At 39.0% G+C, this 23,915-nt stretch overlaps 4 protein-coding genes across 5 annotated transcripts; 1 reads left to right on the top strand and 3 right to left on the bottom strand.

Annotated features, from left to right (window-relative positions):
* On the top strand, positions 1–9,374 carry reep1 (receptor accessory protein 1). 2 transcript variants are annotated; one of them, XM_038728390.1, is made up of 9 exons: positions 668–762; positions 1,108–1,324; positions 2,292–2,364; positions 2,471–2,547; positions 2,720–2,840; positions 3,217–3,330; positions 3,587–3,749; positions 5,802–6,067; positions 7,185–9,374. In XM_038728390.1, exons 2-9 carry the CDS (start codon positions 1,278–1,280, stop codon positions 7,254–7,256), a joined length of 933 nt encoding a protein of 310 aa, XP_038584318.1. In that variant the 5' UTR covers positions 668–762; positions 1,108–1,277; the 3' UTR covers positions 7,257–9,374. The 2 variants fall into 2 exon arrangements, with proteins under 2 accessions (XP_038584319.1, XP_038584318.1); XM_038728391.1 differs by lacking the exon at positions 1,108–1,324 and having other exon boundaries at positions 1–762.
* Positions 9,375–9,432: 58 nt separating this feature from the next.
* mrpl35 (mitochondrial ribosomal protein L35) lies at positions 9,433–11,606 on the bottom strand. Its single transcript, XM_038728394.1, has 4 exons — positions 11,486–11,606; positions 11,107–11,272; positions 9,815–9,959; positions 9,433–9,710 (listed from the first exon to the last, which is right to left on the bottom strand). Exons 1-4 carry the CDS (start codon positions 11,595–11,597, stop codon positions 9,522–9,524), a joined length of 612 nt encoding a protein of 203 aa, XP_038584322.1. The 5' UTR covers positions 11,598–11,606; the 3' UTR covers positions 9,433–9,521.
* Positions 11,607–12,404: 798 nt separating this feature from the next.
* Positions 12,405–17,884, bottom strand: si:dkey-21a6.5 (laminin subunit gamma-1). Its single transcript, XM_038728389.1, has 9 exons — positions 17,699–17,884; positions 16,467–16,640; positions 16,088–16,226; positions 15,882–15,970; positions 15,612–15,675; positions 14,668–14,756; positions 14,427–14,539; positions 14,170–14,326; positions 12,405–13,177 (listed from the first exon to the last, which is right to left on the bottom strand). Exons 1-9 carry the CDS (start codon positions 17,772–17,774, stop codon positions 13,020–13,022), a joined length of 1,059 nt encoding a protein of 352 aa, XP_038584317.1. The 5' UTR covers positions 17,775–17,884; the 3' UTR covers positions 12,405–13,019.
* Positions 17,885–18,369: 485 nt separating this feature from the next.
* cfap99 (cilia and flagella associated protein 99) lies at positions 18,370–22,871 on the bottom strand. Its single transcript, XM_038728387.1, has 15 exons — positions 22,491–22,871; positions 22,264–22,408; positions 22,079–22,173; positions 21,864–21,970; positions 21,592–21,769; positions 21,318–21,398; positions 20,975–21,043; positions 20,636–20,722; positions 20,429–20,517; positions 19,974–20,178; positions 19,683–19,824; positions 19,440–19,591; positions 19,145–19,350; positions 18,836–19,028; positions 18,370–18,718 (listed from the first exon to the last, which is right to left on the bottom strand). Exons 1-15 carry the CDS (start codon positions 22,602–22,604, stop codon positions 18,611–18,613), a joined length of 1,971 nt encoding a protein of 656 aa, XP_038584315.1. The 5' UTR covers positions 22,605–22,871; the 3' UTR covers positions 18,370–18,610.
* Between the last annotated feature and the right edge of the window lie 1,044 nt (positions 22,872–23,915).

Raw genomic sequence — 23,915 nt, 5'->3', positions numbered from 1 at the left:
GAAGTGGTATAAGGCTCAGATTCAATTTATTTAAAGTGACAGCAAGTGACAAAGGCATTAACATTTAATTAACTTGTTTCTTTCCTTAAAGTAGAGAATCATCTAATGCAATCCCACGTTATAGCTACTGTAATACTGAGGCCCTGTCTTGAACATTGATTCTGAGCTGTATTGTTTTACTTTATATTATTTTAACATGTAGAACTTTTTCTCCTGCCCTTTTTATAGACAAAACAATCTTGCAAATAAGCAGCAGGTTTATTGACAATGAAACTACTTCTGCCTTAGTCATGGTGCATATTTCTAAAAAAAAAAAAAAAAAGTATTTCACCTAGGATTAGTACCTTCAGGATCTCTGGGGCAAATAATAAGGCTGCTGTGGCCAGTCTGCTGGTGCATTATGCTTAATGGGACCTTCGAGCCCCATACTCTCTGCAAAGGGAAAGAGGTGGAGGTTGTTAATGTGGATCCAGCAGAAAGCCCACTGAGTTAATCAGATCATATCACATCTGAACAGACTTTTTGCCAAGAAGACTCATATTTACCCACCCTTTGCTGCTTATCTGTGTTGACTGTGCAATGCAACACTGCCATCTATGGAAAAGAGTTATAGTCCGCTCACTGTTTATCTTGCATCACGTTGCCGCCTGTGTGCGTCCAGACGCAGCCGCCTGTCATCTGGAGGAAACTCCTCCCAACAGACAGCGCGTCCTGTCGCCTTTGCAGCGCAATGGTCTCCTGGATCATCTCTAGACTTGTGGTGTAAGTCATTTTATTATTTACTTCGATATGCTCTGACACAGAGTGGGATAATAATAAATTGTGGTTCCTGGTTATTGAGGGTATTTGAGCCTCTCATTGTGAGCGACGCGCGTTACAAGCCCCCGCAATTTGTCTAAAATGAAATCCGAATCCGAACCAGCGTGTGAGGAGAGGAGATGTCGGTCTATTAATTTTTGACTGAAAAACAGTCCGCATTCCTCAGGATTGTACTTTGTCATTTCAGCAGGAATGCTGAGCAAGGCCCGTATAGACCTGTGTTTTGGCTTGCAGCGCTCAGTAGCCTGCCACTCTTTGTGTTTATCAAGTGTTTTTTTTTTATTACAGACAAAGAGGTGACGTGATTTGCAGAATAGTCTATTATCATCCATGAAATGATAATATGAGTCAGATCCAGGATTCAGAGGCGCCTTTCACTGGCAGAAGCCTAAATGTCACTGAGTGGCGGATGACTGAACAACAGGAGCGGTCTTTGAGTGGAGCTATATTCTCTGTTGATGTCCCATGTTGGAAAAACACAAAAGGGACGGGTCAACCTTCTCAGGTTACAATGCAAGAGTTATTCATGTATTAAGATATGCATATTCCCTAATAGGAATGTAGGCTGCATGAGATTCACCACCAGGATGACATTTATTAAAGTAAGCTATGGCTATTTTACCTGCACAAAGCATGAATCAGCGCTATTGCAAACCGTGTGGATTCTACCAGCAGCAGGCCCAACCTCAAAATAGTGAAGCACTTAAATTTAGATTACAAGATCTTGTTGCGTATCTTTGACTGTTACACCCTGGCAATTCCCAACCTGGTTATGTAGGTCATTTTTGGTCCAGTCTCCAACAGAACGGTTTAGTTGCGTCTCCCACAGATGATATTGCTTGTATATTTTTAGTGTCATAGTGTTTGTGTTTCTAAACTCTGTTAAAGCACTGGGCAGTAGGTTCGAGAGGTGCAACATGATGTAGGTCAGTAATTTGATCAGGTCACAGTCACAGCTGTTGCCTGGCTGTAGCGCTTCAGCAGGGCCCTGAATCTGTCTGGACAACCAGCAGCACAGGTGTCTGCACACAAATAGACATTTAAAGAAAGGGAAGAAAACACATGGAAGCTAATTTTACCTCCTGTTTGAAAGTTATAAGCACCTTCATAGCTTGTTTACCAAATCAGCCAGGAAAAAATCAGTTGATTTAATATTTTTATATTTGGAAGGGAAAAGCTGTTGCACCTTTTCTGATTTCCCTTGATCTCACCTGACAGCCTGTCCATCAATTTACTTATGTGGGGTTCAGCTCAGAGGTCTCATGGACAAAAAATGTGTTTTTATGTATAATTATATGTAGTTTTATGAAGACAGAGAAATCTCTGCTTGAATAATATCCATAATCATGATTTATTACATTTGAAATGCCTTGATTTGAAATGTTATCCATGCACATTTTAAATATCTGTTGGACTGCAGTGTTTGCAATGTTTTGTTTTTTGAATTGATGGGCACATTTTCTGTATTCTAGACTTGTGTTTGGTACACTTTATCCTGCATACTCATCCTATAAAGCTGTGAAGTCAAAAGATGTGAAAGAATATGTGAGTATATCATTTGTATTTTTACTTTTGAAATGATATCAGGCAGTGTCATTTTCATAGATTCTGCAAAGTGTTATGTGTTTCTGTAACTGTTTTTACATTTCAGGTGAAATGGATGATGTACTGGATAATATTTGCCCTATTCACTACTGTGGAAGTATTTACAGATATGTTTCTTTGTTGGTGAGTAACTCAGATATTTAATGTTTATCATTATACAGCTCCTTGATGGAAAATAGTTTACCTCTTGACCGTTGTTGTGTTTATATCACATAACTGTCACTGACTGATAAAGCCTGTTTTCCATTATGCTTTATTGTACCAGTGGCTCCATTATGTTGTGTCTTCATTGCAGGCTTCCTTTCTACTATGAACTGAAGATAGCCTTTGTAGTGTGGCTGCTGTCCCCTTACACTAAAGGGTCCAGTGTGCTATACAGGAAATTTGTTCATCCCACACTTTCCTCAAAAGAAAAGGTGAAAGCTCTTGGATTTTTTCTTTCACCTCTGCTAGTGCTGTTCATGGAAAGGCAGTGTAGACTCTCTGTAGGTTTTAAGTTAGGTTTTAAGTTAGTCCGCATGGTTTTGTGACTAATAGAATTTGAGCTCTGCAGCCTTTTAAGAGAACAAGTGCCATAGTGCAAATTCACTTTTCCACTTATGTTGTTAAAGATGTGTTAGCAGGACAGGAGACAGGAAATGGCATGGTGTTCCTCCATTTTTCATTTCCTTTTTGGTGATAACAGACACAGGATTAAATCAAGATGCATTAAAGAAATCTCAGCTCGGTGCATAAGATGAGTTTCACAATGAAAAATGAGAGATGTTTAGTTGTTTTTTGTCCTTGTTTCAGGACATTGATGACTATATTGGCCAAGCGAAGGACAAAAGCTATGACACACTGGTGCATTTTGGGAGAAAAGGGTTGAATGTTGCAGCCACCGCTGCAGTCATGGCTGCAACAAAGGTAATGCAGACTCTGGACATTTGTATTGTAGTGATCTGGGGGTACAGTAGAGGGTCATTGTAGATAAGAGCGTCATGCTTGTTATGTTGTTTGCTATTCACATAGTGAATTAGGTTTATGGAATGTTTAGTACAAGATCCAGTAGCCTATTGTAATGTTTGTATCACATTATTGATGCCCCTAAAGATGTTCCATTCTCTAACTGTCACACATTGGTGCTGACACTAAAATGAATACCTGGTGTTACCTGTTCTAGAGCCAAGGGGTCCTGTCAGACAGACTGAGGAGTTTCAGCATGCAGGATCTGTCTTCCTATCAGTCTGAACCTGTTAACACTGGCCCTGGCACTACGCAGCCTGCAGCAGCACAGCATCGGACCAGAACTATGATGCGCAGCAAGTCTGAGAGCCACAACAAGGGTGAGTTCATATATAAATAGCCACTATAGACTATACTGACTTAATCCAGCAAGCTAATAGTATTATCAAGGCTCTGTTGTATTCAGAATATCAATTTTGTAATAAAGCATGTTGATAAAAATGGGTAAGGTACTACCTTCTCACATAGAACATCAGCTATGATGGAGCCAACTTAATGCAATAGGAGGGCCTGGTTCGTTTGCGTAAAACAGATTATAATGTAGATTTCTGTCTTCCTGTTGAAGCTTGTTTAAGCTGTCAGATAATGTTTCGTACCTCTGCTTTCCTGAGTGGCCCCATAACCTCAGTCCTGCCTTCCTGTTTGGAGCAGGTCAGGCCTCACAAGCCTGCCAGGCTAACCATCCTGTGATAAAACCCATGTGTAGCTGTGGGGGATTCGTGCCTAGTTTAACATCATGTGGACACAGTTGTTGTTTGTTTTTATCTGGATCGGGTGTCATGTATCTTTCCTTAAATAATTATTCCTTTGTAGATAAATGTAGGCACAACACTTAGACATGATTGTATACGAAGGATGGAAATATCTGGACAGTTAAGGCAAAACTATTAAAGAAAATGGAATTTAGATTACTTCTGTTAGTATCTGAGTATATTCTTGATGTAGCTGCTGTCATTTTATTAATACACTCAATTATGGGTTCTGTAAGTCTGCCGTTATTCTATATTTTTCTAATTGTCAACAAATCCCTTAACAGACCAAAACTAACCATGTTTTAGTCCGTCCGTCTATAATTTCTGACTTTTCTGAGGAGGGATTAAAACAAGGACAGCAGGACTTGATTGAAGATATTTGATGACATTTTGCCTCTCATCCAAGAGGTATCAGTTCTGACTGACTGGCAGTAGATTCCTAAGTGTTTATCATTTGTGGGGTTGTTATCAGGGATGTAGTGTTTGTCGAAAAACCATCCTTCAGGTATTTATGCTCCTTCTCCTGGGACTGGGAAAAAGTTCCCAAGGATGCACTTGGTGGTGCAAGGTTCTGATAACTCCTAGCTTATGCTCCAGAGGGTAGTGAGAGTCAAAGAGGAAGTATTGGTCTGTGTGTGCGGGTTTCCCGTGTACACCAGTGTGGTGGCTCTTGTCCTCTACAGTGTGTACAGCACAGTCTAAAAAGATTAAACCCTCCTTGGATAACTAGACCTGGATGAGAATCTACACAGAGTAGTTCCTGACTTCCACAACTTGTTTGTGGCTGTTCACCCCAAGTCCATTGGTTCCTACTGAAGGCACAAATCTTTAACAGCACGTGACAGATATATCTCATTCAAGATTGTTCAGTAGTTTACCAAAAACCACTGGGCACTGTTGTTTTGTTGTTTTGTTGGAGACTATTTTTAGCTGCGGATTAATACACGTTTAGTACTCTAGTGAGTATTTATGGCAGCAGGATGGTTTATGTGGAACTGACACAAAATAAACTGCAGTGCCCATGTTCATGGTGATGAAGGAACATGTCACCCAGTGCAAGTGTGCAGATCACTGATGTTTTTTAGTAATAGTTTTGGACAACAATGGAGGTCTATCCCATAGCAAAGCTATCAGGCTTGATTCATTGTTGCTTTTGGTCTTTTCAAGGGATTTGCTGACAATATTAAACATATTATATCACAATTAATCAGTTGTCTTTTTAGACTAATGTGACATTTTAATACTCCACTTGAACAATGTTGTTCAACATATATCTTGGCTTTCTGCTGTCATTGCATTACATGACATGAAAATAGGCTGAATTGGACATAATTCTGCAGAATCGGATACTAAAAAGAAGAACGGAGGAGACTCATTAAGAACAGGCTTGTTAGTACTGCAACAGATTGGTTTGACTATCGTAACTTGCTATTTGGCCTCTGCTCTGTGGTCTGCAGAATGATAATGCATTATGACATTGATTTTCATAATCCCCACTGACCAAAATCAGAATCAGCTCCACAGCAATTACACAAAAAGTATTTGCCTTTCAAGTCAATAGAACAGAGACAGGATGTGCAAGTTGTTCAGCCCTTCCACCGACCTCTTTTCACGGTGCAGGACAGGATTTTGACATGACTGAATACGAGGTGTTGGGGTTGGACCAATGGGACTCCAAGGGGTTGCTGTACCAGACCATTTCACCTTCTGAGTCTGAGTCCACACACATTACGCCCTCCTCACTGACATCCCAGTCCTCCCAACCTCCCACACCCTCTCCACCTCCCACTCCTCCAGCTCCGGAGCAGCCTGAGGATGTGGGGAAAGGGGTACAGGCAGCATCAAGCTCTCCACAGCTCAGGCTGAGTAAGAGGAAGGCTCCTGAGGTATACTGCCACATCAACATGGCTGCTCAGCTGCTGCCTGATTCTAATTGCCCCTTGAGAGTGGTGATTTACTCACCCATTCACTAATTCCTACTGCTGTGTAGCTAAATAAATCATCGTGGTTCAGTACTTCTTCTTCTGCAAACTATGGAGAGTTTGGCTGCTAATCGGATTTCTGCACTGATTAAGCTGAATCATGTATTAACTTAAGTGGAATTATTGTTTAGTTCAAATGAATGTGTGATCTGATCTTGCTCTTGTATGATTGCAATTACTCACTTGTTTGGAAAAGTGGCATGGGATAAGTCATATTGACATATTCACATTGAATTTCCTTCCAATGTAGTTCATCTCTGATAATAACTCCTACTTTTGATGTAATGTTCATGGAAATTATTCTACATAATCAGTATCTGGAAATGAATGAGTATGCATTAATGCATTTCAACATCTAATTTCAGTTTGTTTGGCATGGTGATGCTAACTAAATGAAGCAGCGCTGTTTAAAGGATAAGGATATTTTTCTTATAGTCAAAAAATCCCCTGAAAAAAACAAAACCTGATATATTATTATATATTCCTGTGTGTCATAGACAGCTATTAATGTTGGAAAACTTCTAAAAACAAGTAGTTGAGCCACACTGTTGCACTGGGTGCACTGTTCCTTCATTACGATGAACCAGTCCACTGCAATTTATTTAAGTCAGTCCTAGATACAGTATCCTGCTGCCATAAATACTCAGTAGAGCAGCAAATGTGTATTCATTTGCAGCTGAAAATAGTTCTGGCCACATATATCCAAATATTACAGTGCCCAGCTATTTTAGGAAATTGACTCCTTTTTAAAATGAACCTAAATATTTGTGACCTGCTTTTACAGATTTACATCTTCAGTAAGAATCAATGGGTCAAAAGCTCTTTCACAGACAGGGTATGGAAGTTGGAAATTATTGAGAGACAGACTAAAAAATTCTTAGTTTTTGTCTTAACTTGGGATTCGTTGACAATAAGAAAAATACAAAATACCACTAGTCCTGTCCTTTGAATACTGTACATCTCATTGTAGCTATTAACTACCTCTCTCTTTGCTCTTATCCTCATCTGACCTCCCTTCTAGCCTCCTCTTAGAGTCTTAAGGCCTCTCACAAGATCCAGGAGTGCTCTTTCTTCGAACAATGAAGCCATGTGAAACTGTCCTAAAGACTACTCCAGCTGCCTTTGCTGCAAGAAGAGAAAATACTGAATGGCCAAAAGTTACATGACTGAAGCAGCCTTGCTTCAGAATAAGGTATTACCAAAGTGACCTATGATGACCCCTCTATATATATATATATAGTATATAGCTTGTGGCTCATGATTTAAAAAAAATGAGGTTTGAGACATTAAGATAGAACAAATGAATGAATGGGCTCCATTCTGATAAACATTTTGAGTTTGTGGGTAATTGAATATGCATTTATGTATACAGGTTGTGTGAACTTCATCTTTCTGATTTGATTGTTTTTATATATCAGGTAAGGGTAGGCAATCGCATGTGTGTCTTCCCAGTCATTTGTCCGCTGTTTATTAAAACAGAATGTACTGTCACTGAATACTACAGCTGGCATTGAGAGCGACATGGTCAATGTGGGAGAACGTGTTAAAAGCCAAGGATCAAAAGAAAAAGCATGGCTATTCAATCTGAGAAACATCTGTGAGCAGCTCAATCCTGTAATGACAAATTATCATTGTTATCATATTATTGTCAAGGTATTGACAAAAACATAAGACAACCTACCTTGTAGTAATGAAAAGTCAGACAGCAGTGGCAGACAATATTCTGTTATTTACCTCTCTATAAAAGCCTTAAAGAAAGACATAGCAGAGACACATAATTAAAAAATGTCTCCACACATGATATAACACAACTATGTTCTCATTAAACAATCATTTTGTACTATATTTTGAATCCAAAAGTACTGCCCTCAATAGTCTAAAATGGCCAAAAACTGTATAAAACAATAATCATAACAGATTAGTAGTTAATTTAATTAATTAATTAATTTCTTAATCATTAATGCTATTTTTTTCTGCAGTAAAGAAATAATTACTCATGTAACAATCAATAGACCACAGATATATTAAGTCACTACTACAAGAGGTTTTCCCAATGGAGCAGACTGTTTTTGACAATCTACTGTTCAGTTTGTACACACCTTTTGTTCATCACTCGAAAATTTATTTGGCAATTTAAGGCCAATTAGAAATATGTCCCTTTCAGCTGTAGCAAAAATAGGATAAAACATGAATAAGTATTTACTGTATATAAACATGGTTCTATTGTCCATGTTTGAAATCACTGTGTAATGCTCTGCTGTTAACTGAGCAACACTAAACTCAACGATCTTACCTTCTACTTGCTTCTATTATTTTTTAGGAATTCATTAAGAGTGACTTTATCAGTTTGCAGGTTTACAAACTTACATTTAACTTAATATTGCGTGGTGATACACTGTATGTTTTCATCCTGTACTTTACTCACTGAGCCTGATTCATAGCAACATTTTACACATAGTATCACAGTGTTGGTTGTTGATGGGTGGACTTAGGCTGGCAGTAGATTTATCATTTTCATCAGTGTATCTGTATCATTTACGGTGGTTTGAAGTTTGAATCAAAAGCTTCTCAGGTACAACTGTTCTGTTTACACATCATTCACTCTGATGTTGTAGATACACTTGTTATGCACATGAAATGTCCTTTTAATGGATAAATGGTGAAAAAATATGATTGTTTCAGCATTAGTAGTATCAGTGTTGTTAGAGGTGATTTCATTCTATTAAAATTCATGCAAAGTAAAACATAAAAAAATATGTTGCTCAGTAGCAGATTTGTATACTTGTGCGTAGACTGATGAATTCATCATTGCATGATGCTTGTTTTTAATTTCTTTGAAAATTGGATTTCTTAAGTGATTTTCTGTGAAGCTGTTGGCCTCTTCAGACACCTTGCTGGTAAACAATGAATTCATGTTTTGTTGCTTTGTAGAAAGAATATGAAATGTTATAACTATACATACATGTTGGTTATGCATATGAATAAGATGTCTTAGTTACTGATCAATTAGCCACTTTATTCTTGAATAAGAAATTTTGTTCTGGCAGGCCAGAATGTCAAATTACTTAAATTTCAACTTTATTGTAAAGTATTAAAAAAAACAGCAGTTAAGTGATGACATGATGGTTTATGGCTATCAATTTATTGTTCTACTAGGTTAAATGTTTGTTTAAATTGATTTACAGCCATTAAATATTAAAGGAAAACTCTTGACGGTGTGTCATTTGTTTTTGTCTTTTTAGCTTAATACAGCATATAAAAGAAAAGGATAACTTAATACATATGACTTTATTACATATATAACTTTATTGTATTATATTGAAACAGAAAACAAGATGTCACTACATGGATCAACAGATTACACTTTGAAGTTGACCCGATCGTGGTACTTCAAGTATGGATCATTAACAAACCAGTTCCTCCTTTTCCAAAAAGAGGTTGTCATTTTATCCAAAAGCTTGCTCTGTGTTTTGTTACAGAATACATGTTCCCTGAGGCGATTGCGTCTGGCAGGTTTCTTCTTCCACAGTTTCTTCTTGTATCCAGCCTGTTTACACCCAAAAAACAAGAAGTCAGAGTGGCAAAACTGTGTGTTTAAGGTGTAGAAAGAAACATTAATGATTTTCAGTCAGCAAAAAAACAAACTTGTACCTTGCGCCTGATCCAAAGGCCACAGTGCAGCCTCATGAACCTTTCTGTCACTGATTTTACAGTCTTCCTCTTCCCCTTCTTCACACTGTAGTACGTCAGACTTCTACTTGGTTGCTGAGTCAGACTGGGAGTAAGAGCCGATACCCTGCGCAGAAAAGTAGAGAAAGGGCACAACTACGGTTATTTAAAGGTCCAACTCAGTCAAATTATAAAACAACATTTTATCACCTAAGACAAGTAAGCATCACCAGCTGATACAGATGGTTTTAGTTTTGTATGGTCAGGTTTATATATTACTCTCTGAGATTTCTCACTCCACTACAAACACAAAAGTGGTGAGTAGAATTTTGTTTGTGGTGCATAACATACTTATTCAACCACCACAATCACGTAGTTTTCAAGTGAAAAGAAGTAGATTTTAAAGAAAGTATCATTTTTGTTGCACCTATACAGACTGTAATCCCAACAGCAGTTTTAGCTACAACAGTCCTAATCCTACAAATAATCCTGATTCCCCCAAACATAAAGGGATATGTGAGAGGGCTATAGGAGATTACAGTGAGAATGTATTAGTTAATGTATTTGTTAGCAAATAAATAAGTTAAGTAGTAGTAAACTGTTAAATTTTACTAACATTTTCTCCCCAGACGCTGATTCAATTTATCTTTCATTTTACTTTCTCCTTTAATGCAAGAAAATATTTTACACATTGTTTATTGGTAACACTTAAATGAGTTCTAATTTCTGATGCAAAAGTTACATTACATGGCCAAATGTATGTGGACACAATGTTACATACACATATGCGTATTGATCTTGTCATTCAACTGTGGGCTGTAACAGTCTCAACTTTTATGAGAAGGTTTTCCCACAATATTTTGTAACCCGGCTACAAAGATTTGCTCCAATTCAGCCACAAGAGCATTAGCATCCACACCAAAGGTGTTGCATGTGGTTGCATTAAGGGCTCTGCGTAGGCCAGTTGAGTCATTATAAAACTCTGAAAACCATTCTTTGCCAGCTTTTCTTTGAGCACAGATGCATGGACATGTTGAAACAGGAGAGGGTCTCCCCCAAACGCTTGCCCAAAAACTGGAAGCGAACACAGTCAATACACTAATAAAACAAGAGTGTTAACCTTTGGTCATAGCGTAACAGTATCGTGGTTCATGACACAAAAGGGAGACATATGTGTTGCTTTTCAGCTTATTATCAGGTGGTTACACTAATTATTGTTGTTAATATCCACCTGACAGCAATCTGAAAATCAGCAGGCGAGTTCCCTCTTTTACCGTTGTAGGATGTTGTATCGGGGTGTCTGACACACTGCAGCCCGCAGAGGAGCGCGGACAGCGGCTGTGGCGAAGCTGTACAGAGGCGGCGGCTGGATGAGGCTGGAGAACTGACAGAGCTGTGGTGTCTTGGCACACAGAGAGACAGACAGCGGCCTCAGCAGCCCTGTCAGACACAAGGACAACATGAAAACAGATGAGAGGAGTCGCAGTTAGAGAGAACACCTAGTACCGTAGTGACGTGCTTAAAAACTGCACGTAAGTTACGCCCAATTGCTGCAGCAGTTCAGTACATTTAAAAAATGGATACAAGTCTAAAACTTTACGGAATGAGGAGAGTGAAATGAAAAAGTATGAATATCAAATTGAAGGTACACACCAGACACCCTTCTTGCCAAGGCGGCCGCCATGTTTCCTTCCTGAATGCTACGGAGTCCTGTTTGGACAGATTTCATTTTTGTCGCATCCACCGTTACTACTAAATAGTGCATTACTGCCACCTAACAACAGTTTCTGGACGTGTTTGTCTGTAAGCCTTTCCGAAAATATCAACAACAAAAAAATCCAACATTTGACAGCCACTTAGATTAAGATGATTCTTGGGCTACATGTTAATATATCTATAATAACAATCCACTAATTTAAAGTACATAGCTACACTAATACAACACTCTGACAAGGTCCAGTCTGGGTAATCAGTACTTTTACTATTTATACTATTTAAAGTATTTTGTAAATACTTTAAATAGTACATTTAATGTAACAAAGTATTTCTACATTGTATCATCACTAGTTTTCCTTTCACCACTACTATCTGGTAATGAAATATAAATCCTGGTTACAAATAAAATAACACAGACAGTCCTAAAATCATTGTGGAGGTACGTTTCAGCCACCAGCAATTGTGTTATGTACTCCAGTATCCACTTTCTGTGCATGATATCACTCACAGTCTTTTATGCTACTTTCATCTGTATCGGTCTTTCTATGCCATGGTTCTCAAACTCTGTAAACTTGTTTATCTGATCCTGAGATCCTCCTGCTGGACATTTACATAATGTGGAAAGAATTGTTCCGTGCTGTGGGACTGAACCACAGTCTTGTTAAGAGTGACTTCCCTCTTTTCTTTAGTCTGATAAACCTTGCTGTATCCACTGAATAGATATTTTCATGGCAGACGTATATATTGCCCCATTAAAGAAAAAATAAGTAATTTTACTTGTACACTAACAACTTGGCATCCAAGATTAGTTGATTTTTAATTTAAGTTTGCAAAACAAGTACAAACAAGTAAGACATTTTGCTCAAGGTAATACTTTTTATTTATTTTCATTTAAAACATACAAGATAAACTTAAAAAAGCAGATGAAAAACATACAACAGTCAACACGGTGTGCTGTAACCAACTGCATTAAAAACAACAAGGCACCAACCACCGTAAAACCTCTCTGTAACTGTGGAACTACACAAGTTAAAGGAGGCAAACACAATTCTACCAACACAAGTGCAAAGTAAATTAATTACCTCCGTAAAAGAGGCGCTCTTCATAAGAGAGGTTCCCACCCAGTCGAGGCAAGCATCTCATTTTCACTGTTCCAGCATAGCTCTCATTATTCAATACACCAGTGTACAAAAGGAAAGTGTTCATCTGAGTGGAACAATTGTAGCAGTGTCAAACTACAAGAATTCGCAAAAGAGTCAACTTCTGTTCTTTACCAATATATTAAAATGTACCCATAAAAAAGCTGGTGTATTTTCAAAGTACTCTTAAGGCACCAGTCCAGGATTTTACCCCCAGTCTTCAGTTCTTTTGTCTTTAGTTGGGTCACAAGTCTTATTTATGGAGATGAGACTTCAGTTGGTTGTCCTACCAAACTCTTACTGCAGGAAAATTACGCTGGAGGTTCTTTGGTTCACCAGCCAGCATATACAGGTTCTGCATCACAGGGGATACCATAGTATCGACCTTGAGGTCGCTCTTTGCCTAACAATGGAGCTCTGGCTACATTCAGCTCTCCGTCAGTGTCTCGTCGTCGACGTAGTACTGTTAAAATGATGAAGAGTAGAGCCACTGAGGGGCAAAAGGAAAAACACCAGAGGATGTTAGAGTAAATTACCATATACAGTAAGGCTTATTACACATGCAGAAAGAGTTCATTGATTTTTTTATTTTTTTTATTTTGTCCTATATGCGCATGATTTGGTGTCAGTATAAGGGCAAAATCTGTTTCCAGTGGGCAAAAAACAAAAGGATTAGTGTTTCCATGCTGCCAGAGGCCAAATGACCAAAGGAGTCATTGGATTAATAGTCTCTCTGGAAATTAAAGTGTCATATATAATAGGCAAGAAATACACTCCCAGAACAATACTTAGTTGACATGAAATTTGCAGTAAATGCTTATTTTCAAGTCAATAAAAGAGAAACTGTACATTTCAACAACAAAACATTTCTATTTCATTAGTTATACCTGCTGAGTGGACTTATTTTATTCAGAAGTTTAAATAAACAACTTATTTACATTGAAGAAAGTTATAAGAAAAGAATTTAGTATATAAAAAAAGAGCAGTCCTGTACATTTTAATTGACCATTCATTCCTAAGTCACGAGTGGAAAGTACATCAGCGTGAGGTATTTTCCACTCTTAGCAATCCATGTATTATGAGTGAAAAAAAAGCTCACGTTAAGATACAGAACATATGTGTGCCTAATATTATCCAAAGTGAGCTATGAACCATTACTATACCAAACACGTACAATTAAGACTTACTTTAAATGGAATTGGTTTGTGTGTAATCAGATCATATAAATGTGGGACATTGCGGCTTAAAGTTTGTCAACTTTAAAGGCCATCAGTTTAAAAAGCATAACTTAATGTCCAATGCATTTAACATACTGTGAAGTAAGGTTGCATTACAAAAGACACTCTGAAATATCAGAAAAAATATTAATGCAGTTGTACTTTTTAAAGAATTATGAGTAAAAACAAGATTTTATTCGAGTATTTCTTCATGTGCATTAAAAACATAAAGAATTATTGTATGTCTTCCAGCATTGTTACTTACCCCCTCCTCCAATAACTAAAAGAGCAATAGTGACAGGAGCCAATTCACAAGTGTCCCCTGCTTTGCGGAAGAAAGTCTCCATGCAGTAGCCTGGAGCCAAGCTGCCCTCTGGGCAAAATGCATCATTCGGACACTGAATGGGGTTCACATCAGGACTCTGAGAGAACAACATGCTCTGTCATCAAACAACCTCAAGACATTTTTCTAACAGCTTAATTTTCTCTTGTTAGGCAGAGTGTGGGAGTTGTAGTACTCACAGGGCAGTAGTGATTCTCTGGGCAAACATCACAGCTTTCCTGACCCCAGTGGATCTGGAAGAAGCCACTGCTGCAGATTTGACACAAACTCTGATGGGGAGCCTTGTGCATGCCTGTTCAAAACCAGATATCACTTGGATGGATACTCATGCTTCCCCCTTTTTTCCTATTATAAGCTGCAGTACCCATAAACATTAATTATTAGGGCCCTGCAGCTTTAAGTTAGCATCATGTGCATTACCTGGCCGACACGGTGTGCAATCTTTAGCAGCGGTCTGTAGAGCTTCTGTTCCTCCAGGACATGTCTGGCACTGGGTACAACCAGAGGAGCTGTCAGAGTGAAAGGCACTTGTTTGTGTCTGTAAATTGACAAACTATTAACAATTTCATGGCAACCAAAAACAACAACCAAAGCAGATTTAGTTTAAAGGTGTTTTCCAACCCCTAATCAAGGATTTTTGGTTGGTGTCAAAGAGGCAACTAGACTGTCACGATGAAGGACCGAGCCTAAAGGTGAAGTTCTTGGTCTACCAATGGATCTCTCCTTCCAACCCCCACCTATGGTCAAGAGCTTTGAAGGAGATTCCAGTTAGAAAATGCCTAAATCTATTTCCTTCTTTATGTGGAAGGTCCTCATAGAAACTGCTGTCTTCTCATTCCTCCTCCTGTGTTTTGATCAAGATGCCTCAGAGATATCTCCCTGTGGAACTATTCTGTGTATGTCAGCTAAGAGTATAGCTGGAGGGACTATCCAATCTAGCCTGGGAATCTGTATGATCTCCCTGGGAGACCTTGCAGCCCTTAACCTGCTGTAACCTTATCTCAAACTTGGATACGGGATGACATTTTCTAGGGATTGACCTGGTCATCTTGCTCCTGTATCCTCACACTAACTTATATTTCCCCATTTATATCCGCCTGGGCATGATCTTACACACCACTTTTCATACCTTCTGCTTATTAATCAAAGTAGCGACTGTGTGACTGACCTTGTGTGTGTGTGTGTGTGTGTGTGTGTGTGTGTGTGTGTATCTGGCAAACCATGGGATGAAATCATGTGATGTCTGTGGAGTCTTGTTGTTAGATGAAGTGATTTTCCAAAATACAGTTAAAGTTTTGGGGTCCTAGTTACAAACAGAAACAGAAATAGACACGGAAACCTGGTGACAGTCAAGTGCAACTCACTTGCAAAAACTTCCTAGTGCACAGGGTGAACATGAAGTGGAACTCTGCTGCGATGAAAAGAAACCTGAAAGCAGCAGACAGAAAATAACTCAACACGTGTGATTCATGTTTTCTCTCTTAGATAACATGAGATCTCATTGCATGTAAACTAGTAATCGTACATATCTAAAGGTAAATAATTTATTCATTTGAGAGCTTAAATCCCCTTGTTATTGATCTGGTAAAGACATTTATTTTATCTGTCTAATTTCTAAAGCTAAATAAACACACCTGGTGAACAACTTGTGCAAGTGTCTCCACCAGTGTTATTGTTGAAGGATCCAGGAGAGCAGGGCTGACATAATGGACTTCCTGTGAAACTGTGCCATAGTATAAAAATACACAAGAAATCGACCAGTGAAGTAGACAGTAGAGTAGTCAAGACCAATAGAACTAAAAGAACATTGTGAATTTGTTGCAATCATCTGTGTCCTTACTTTGTGTAGAAACCACGGTTGCAGGGCAGACACTGCTGCTGACCAGCTAGGGGCTGATAGAAACCTCTGGTGCATGGCAGACAGGCTCCAGGAAATAGACACAGCCCGGGGTCAGAACAGCACGCACACAGCAGGGTGTCTCGGGAGGAAAAGAGAATCATTAACTTTGACTTTATTGTCCATTCTTACGGTTTTAATCCTTGCAGTGCTAAATTTTAGAGGGTATCTTTTAAGAGGTTAAGTACAGACAGGACAAGTCACCAATACACAAGGATAAGTTAAGATCTTAAAACATTCAAATGTTTCTGTGATGCACGATCGCACTCAAAAAAAGAGTAAACTGGTGGTTTCATGTGAGGTGACAAGGTAACTGACTCACTGTTGTCGTACTGCGATCCTGGTGCACAGGGCTCACAAGTCGAAGTATTGAATGCAGAGCAGCTCGGGGTCGTGCTACTGAGAATCACAGGAGTTGGAGTCAGACTGGTCACATTCTCAATGAGAGTCGTGTTCATCACGGCAGGAGCGAGTGTGGTCTGGCTCAGCACCATGCCTGGAAGCATTAAACAGATCTTCTTCTGTTGTGGTGTCAAGTAGAAATTGATGGCAAATTTAGTCTTGGAGACTCAAGTGGTCACCATAATTGCATCTCCCCTTCTTCTCAGACATACTGAACATGGATCTAGCCTCGGGAACAAACAAAACATAAAGCATTGCAGGTGAGCCATGGACGACTGCCTGCGTATTACCAAGAGGGGAACTTCTTCGTTAAACTAAAGCCGTGATATCTTTAATAAAAAAATAAATAAAAATCACTCCACAAAATCTTAAGTATACAATTCAACATTATCTAACCACTGAGAAAGTGGGGGCAACAGGTACTATAAGCACATCAGCAAAACAGAGCCCATATTGTGGTAGTAATCACATTAGCATGCTTTCTTGACTACAAGCCATCCTTCTCATGAAATGCAATTATTCAGAAAAGAGGGGGTCATGTGATTTCACTGGTTCAGTCTCCTCTGAGTTGGCAACATTTCTCTCTCAAATGCTTTAGACATGAGCCTCTGTTGAACTGGCAGAAAGAAAAGCTGCAATCCTGAAAGTTTGGAAGGCTCAGAGTCAAATGCCAACTGAATTATGAGTGCCTAAAGAGATATTACAGTGACATGGCAGCTAGATGCCATAGTTTAAAATATGATAAGTATTAACCTTAACATCAGGGACAAAAACCACATGAGTTATATTGCGGTGATGGCTGGCAAGGTTGCCTACTAGTTTCCAATTTGGGATAATAAAACATTACTGAACAATAGACTAGGCTATCATGGAACACATTAAGTCAGTGCATTAATTTATTATAACGTTTCATGAGAAGAAAGTTATTTTATCCCATGTGTAGTGTTTTTACTTTGATATAATACGCTTAAAATTGAACTATAAAAGGCGAGTCCACTTTGGAGTCGCTTTAACTTTAAGTGGTGAATTAACATCATGGTATTTAATGTGATCTATCATATCTCAATAATATCTCTATAATAGACAAATAGTGCCTCTGAAAGTGTTTTAAAGCATTGCAGCAGTCGTGCTGCTAGATGAGCGTAAACGTACCTATGAAATAAGAGGCGCATATTCCAAGCAGAACTCCCCGGCAGTCCATCCTCCAGATATTATCACCTATCGACATTACCGAGAACAACCAACAAACAATGTCGGGCTACAGAACCTCATCCCTGACAAGTAGTCGAGTGAACTACAGCGACACAAGCTCGCTGGATCAGACCACTTATTAGTGTCATATGACAAATACACATCATGTGATTTTGCTTTAGAGGGAAAAACTGAGAAAAATGCAGGTAGATCTCCTGCTGTTACACGGAACTGCCAGCAGGGGCGCTACTGTTTCTTATATGGTTCAAATTAATTGTCCAGTAATATTCTTCATGGATAGTTTATTAAATTTCTGTGTCTGTGTCTATGGGACTCAACAGGGAACCTATTGTGACATTACTGTAGATTATATTGTTTTGTAAGTAATATTATTTTAGTTAGATTAGTTCATCATAGTAGAGATTCCATGGTTCATCTGAGTAATGATGAGTGATATTTGTACAGTAACTTGTTACCACAGCATGCAAGCCACAACACCAACATTGATTTGGGGAAGGGACTTTTTTTCACAAGTCACAAGTTGAAGATCCACTTCCCTTTTCATGCCACATTCACAGATAGGTGGAATTTACTTTGGGGAGAAATGAAAAAATAAATGTTGACATTTTTTAAAATTTGCTGGACATAAAAAACACTTATATATATTACAAGTAGACTAAAGTCACAAATAATCATCTTAACAATGGAAATAAATCATAGTGGCACTTATTTTAATACAAAATGTGTCACATTCAGAAAATGGCTAAAGATGAAAAGCTAATTATCTCACAGATTTCTTGCAACAAATATAACTACTAATCTTTCTGATCTAAAATTAAACATTCATAGGCCCGCGGAGCATGTTGCAGATATTTATGTCTTGAGTGTTTCCGTCAGAGAAACAACATAAGGAGCGTCCTTCTGGATCTGATGCTCTAAGCTCAGCTCCAGTTCCTCCCAGCTTTTCTCCTTCAAGCTTTTCTGGCAGAACAAGAAACAGAGTGATGGTAGAGGAGTTTTATTCACTGCCACGGGCATGAAAAATCCTTAACACTAACAAAAACAGACAGAGATTACAAGTGAGGATTTCATACTCACTCTGTCGTGCTTCTCTGTGTGTCTGAGAGTGTGTGCTGCCGCCGGTTCAGAGGTTTTGGCTTTCTTGCTTTCAGTTTGCTTAATTCTTTGGCGCTCATGTTTTTTGTCTTCAAGCTTCTTCTGTAGAGCCAAAACTCTCTCATCCTGAGTCACCGCCTGCTGAAAACGCAGCCTGGCTTTCCTCTCCTCTTTCCTGCAACATGTAAAAACTGTCATGAACATGTGTGTGTGACATTTACGTGTTTGCATATGTATCTTCCCGCATTTTCCTTCTACCATAATCTAGTCAGAGCCAAACATTTTCCCGACCTGATGGCTGCAGCTTGGGTCAGCACTCTCCTGTGGATGTTGATGGTGTCCAGCTGCTCCAACAGCAGTTGCTTCTTGCTCTGCATCTCCTCCATGATGTGCTGCCGTTTCTCCTGCTGCCCTGTTTGTTGTGCTTCCTTCAGGAGGGCTAGTCGCTCTTTCAGCTCGACCAGGGACATCTCTCCCAGCAGCTTGTGGCCTGCAGTCTGACGTGGGACATGACAGTGTCCAGTGACACAAGATGTATGTGGAAGTATGTCAAATGTGAGATGGCATCCATGCTTTCTTCACTCACCTCCGTGTTGTCAAAATTCCTGACTCTAATGTGAGGAAGCGATTCAATAGTGTGGATTTCATGGATGATTTCGAATTTCCTGCTGAGCTCTGCCTGTGCATCCTCTAGTGCTTGACGAAGGAGCTCTCTGCCTTGTTCTGAGACTTCTTTCACTGTGAAATGTGCATGAAATCAATGAGAATGAAAGAGAAATCATGAAACAAATGATCATTGTATTGAGTGATGTCAAAAAATAGGGCGTACCTATACTTTGCTTGAATTTCTGTAACTTCTCTTTAGCTGCCTTTGAGTTCTTGTGGCCCTCTGCCACTTGTTGCACCAAGTCTCTCATTTCTTTTTCCTCCTGCAACCTTTTCTCAGCATATCTCCGCATCAGCTGAGCTGTCTACAAGACACAAAAAATCTTTTAAAGAAACACCATGTTTCATGAATAACTGACATGCTTTTGTCTAATTACCCTTCCCGAAACGAACTTTAAAGCACCGTGTAATATTCTGCAAATGCCAAATAAGTTATCAAGTGACCATTACCCACCTCTTCTTTCTTCTGCTGAGCAGTCTTCTGGTTGCGTTCCATTATGCGTGTGCGGGCCATAGCTGCCTCCTCATAACTGATGCGTCCATCCAGACGCCTGCGCTCAATCATAGCCAGCTCTTCATGAAGGTCCTTCTCACGCATCTCCTTCTGCCACTGTAGGAAGGATGAGGGCTCACGTGCCCCCTCTACCAGACGCTCCATTCTGTGTCACAAATACAAACACATAATGAGTCATGGATTGTTCAAACTGGTTGAGGTCCATTGTCTCAATGAAATCAAGATCTTCTTTGCGAGAGAGACTTGAGAACAGATTACATACACATGACATCACATCAAGAGTGTTCAGTCACACAAAGCTGTGATCACTTGTGATCAAAAAATAAATCTAGTGAAAAAATACAAGTAAATTGTTATTGTAGATCAAGCAATGGCAGGTTAATGCTGTGCTGTACCTTTGCAGCTCCTCCTCCACCCGGCGGTCATATAGTGCCCCCGTCCTCAGGATGGCTGCACTGTTGAGCTTGATGGGCCAGCTGTTACTCTAACAGAATCAGAAAAATACACACATGCCAGTGGATATTATAACTACATTAGTTCATATTTATCACTATCATACTGGGGACTCATGCACTGAGGCATGTGAAATTATTAGATCTCACCTTATTACTGGAAGGAGATCCAGATGAATGAAATGAATTGAACTTGAGTTTTGAATCAAAGTCCTCCTTAATGACAGACATCACTTTCTGCAATACAAATGAGGGTTCGTAAGAAATGTGAACTGACTCTGAGCTGACACTGACTGAGTGAATGTCTCTTATCTAAAAGGATGTGTTGGGATTCAGTTACCAAGAAATGAACATTAAGCAAGTCAAGTTAAGTCATTTATATTTATATAGCCCAAAATTACAAGAAATGAAGAAATCCTGGGAAGCTTTTTATCTATAAAAATAAGGCTGGACATGAATCAATGTATACAGAACAGAAATAGCCCATACCTTGGTGCGTTCAGACTTCTGTGTATTTACACATCTGAACTGTTTCGTATTTGCCTCATAGAGAAGTTCCTTTGAAGAAAAACAGATAGGATGTCATTAGTGTTAGTAATTATATATGCCACTTTAACAGAATTATTTTAGTCGAGCAGTTCAGAATTAAATTCCAAAAAAACAATAACTTTATTATGCCTTTAATCTGCTGAAATTAACTGTTGCATATTCCAGCTGTTGATTTACAACTCTTTCTGTCAAACCTGTTTTTTCTTATATTACATTAATATAACCATATTTTTCCTTTTTAGATATCCTTTTCTGATTATGATGACAAACACTGACATCATACCTCTATCTTTTGATGGTTCTTTTCTTTGATCTCCTCTATAATCTGCATCTCTTTTGGAGCCCTGTATGTGCTATTTGGTACCTACAAAACAAAAAACATTTGAGTGGTGCGTCCATCACATCCTCAACAAAATATACATGACCTTTCTTGTCTATATTCTCATTAAGGATATATCTGTTGGCTGTTACACAAAAACAAAACACGGTACACACATAAACCAAATGTGTGGCAATGTTTGAAGAAAATATTGTATATAACTGTAGATGAGGCTGACTGGTTTTGATTTTTCCTGCTGTGGAATGAGCTCCGACATAGGCAGAAGTGGGGGTTTTGGCTTGGTGAGAGAGAACTCCTGGGTCTCAGTGGTTTTCATTGACACTCTCTTGATCTGAGTCCCTCCAGACATTTTGACAGCAAGCTGGTTCATGAGAATTTCAATCTCAGGGCGCCATCTAAAGGACAAATAGACATATGCTTTTCATCCCTTCTCTTTGAAATAACATTCATTTCCTGAAAAATGTTTTTCCTGTACTCTGCTTTTCTCGCCTTAGCAGAGGGCCAATCCATTGTTTCTCCACATAGGCAGCATCATAGATTTGATTCCACTCCTGTTGTATCCACGTGGTGAGGTTTGTGAAGAAGAAAGTCAGGAACTAAAGCCAAACACAAATACACACACTTACACAGAGGGCACAGTAATGGAGCTATTCATTGCTGGTTATATCCAATGCAACAACACTATCAGAAATGGAGTTTCTCACTGTGTGCATCATCTTGATGTCCAGAGACTTGACAATGTTGCTAAATCTCTGAAGTCCAAGGTCATCAAGAGCAAATGTGGTGAGGTAACAGATAACTGAAGAACAACATAGTATTATAAACGTGTCAGCGATAATCTTGTTTTATTCAGAGCTTGCGTACAAGACTGTTTAGTTCATTAACTTACTGACAAACTGGCTGCGATCACCTCTGGATAAATATTTCACATTCTGGCCATAGAAGACATTGATAACGATGTCCAGTAACTTTTTGTGCTCAGTACATCCAGACACAACATCAAGTACGAACTTCTTATGCAAAGTGTCCATGTTCTGCAAGAAATAATAAATGTGATATTCAGGTGTAAGCACAAGCAGAATCAGGACACTGATCTGAAGCTACAGGCCTACCTACCTGCAGTTCCTGTGAAGCATCGTCCATGAAGTCATCCAAACACTGTCTGCCAGCGCTGAACTTATTGAGCAGCACAATGGCCTCCTTGACAAGTGATCCATAGCTTGGTGCCATCTTATATCGACCTGCTGGTGGAGATTGACAGTCCTAACTGTGGTGAAAAAGATCTTTGCTGGCAGGACAGCCCGCAGAAATAAAGTTTATATTATCAATACTCAAGTATAGAGAGTAAATCTGAATTGTAGGTTACTTCTAGCTGAGACAGACTGACACTGTTACTATTAAAAGATAGACCTATATAAAATAAATGTTCCCAAGAAAATTCACGGAGCGGCTTGTTTGCAGCGCCGACCGTTGCCAGGTTCAGCCGTTGCTTAGAAACACTAATGCAAACAGAAATATATCCCAGCTAAAAGACCTATTAATGAGTAGCCAACCACACAAAAACAGAATACATCAACATTCATTTGAATTAATGAGATGTTTTTTCATTATTACTGGGTTGTTTTGGTAAACATGTACAAAAACATTCTCGGTTTTAATCCATCAGATGCAGATTAACAGTGTGACATCCTGATCCTTTGTTGGCTCCCACAACAATAATTATGACGTAGCATATTGTGACGTCTGTGAGAGCCTTGCGCTGCCTTTATGAGCTGTTGGAAATGTTAAGCACATCACCGTGATCAATGCAGCAAGGAAATACGTGATGATAATTATAACCACATGAAGGCCTATGCGTGGTTGTCACAAATAGTTGTTATAGGGAAAAGTGACTAACTTCACATCAGGGTTTTGAGGGTTTTGTGGCGGAAAAAGCTGATTACCACTAAATAAATCACATGCAAAGTGAGGTTAAATAGTCTCACAATGCATCATCTGATTTCCTCCTATAATCTGATTAACATAAGACGATTTCTATGAGCATGTAAACAAAGTTATTGTGTTGTCAGTCTGTGGTCACAAAATTTGTTTTGAAGAATCCTGAATATTTTAAGTCTTACAGTGCAGGTCTTAGCAGTGAATTGTCAATCGAAGAATGAGTTGTAAGAATGAACTGTCAAGCTCTAGTAGCATATTAGGATAACATGGATAAGAAGTCTTAGTTAGTTTAAACAGCTTCAGTTTCATCAGCTGTCAACTCTGCTGATGAAGACTGTTTGATAAGACTGAATCCTCCAGAACAAGCAAGAGGACCTGTTTTAACAACTCCTGTTTCCCCTGGTGTGCAGAATGATGTGCAGAGTTTCAGACAAGACAGCTGTATTCACATGTATTTGAGAAAGGGGAAAGTTTCTTTGTGCTGACCTCAAATCTGAATAGGATGTGTACATAAAAGCATGATGTTGTGAGATCACAACTAGCCTGGAAGCCAATCATGGTCCAGTATGCAGCATACATGGTTTGCATATAAAGTAGAAGTAA

The sequence above is a fragment of the Micropterus salmoides genome, unplaced genomic scaffold, assembly GCF_014851395.1.
Source record: "Micropterus salmoides isolate LMB-PRFRI ecotype aquatic unplaced genomic scaffold, ASM1485139v1 Ms_hic_scaffold_19, whole genome shotgun sequence".
NCBI lineage: Eukaryota > Metazoa > Chordata > Actinopteri > Centrarchiformes > Centrarchidae > Micropterus > Micropterus salmoides.
Note: the sequence above shows the minus strand (reverse complement) of the source record. Positions and strands in the feature narration are given on the sequence as shown.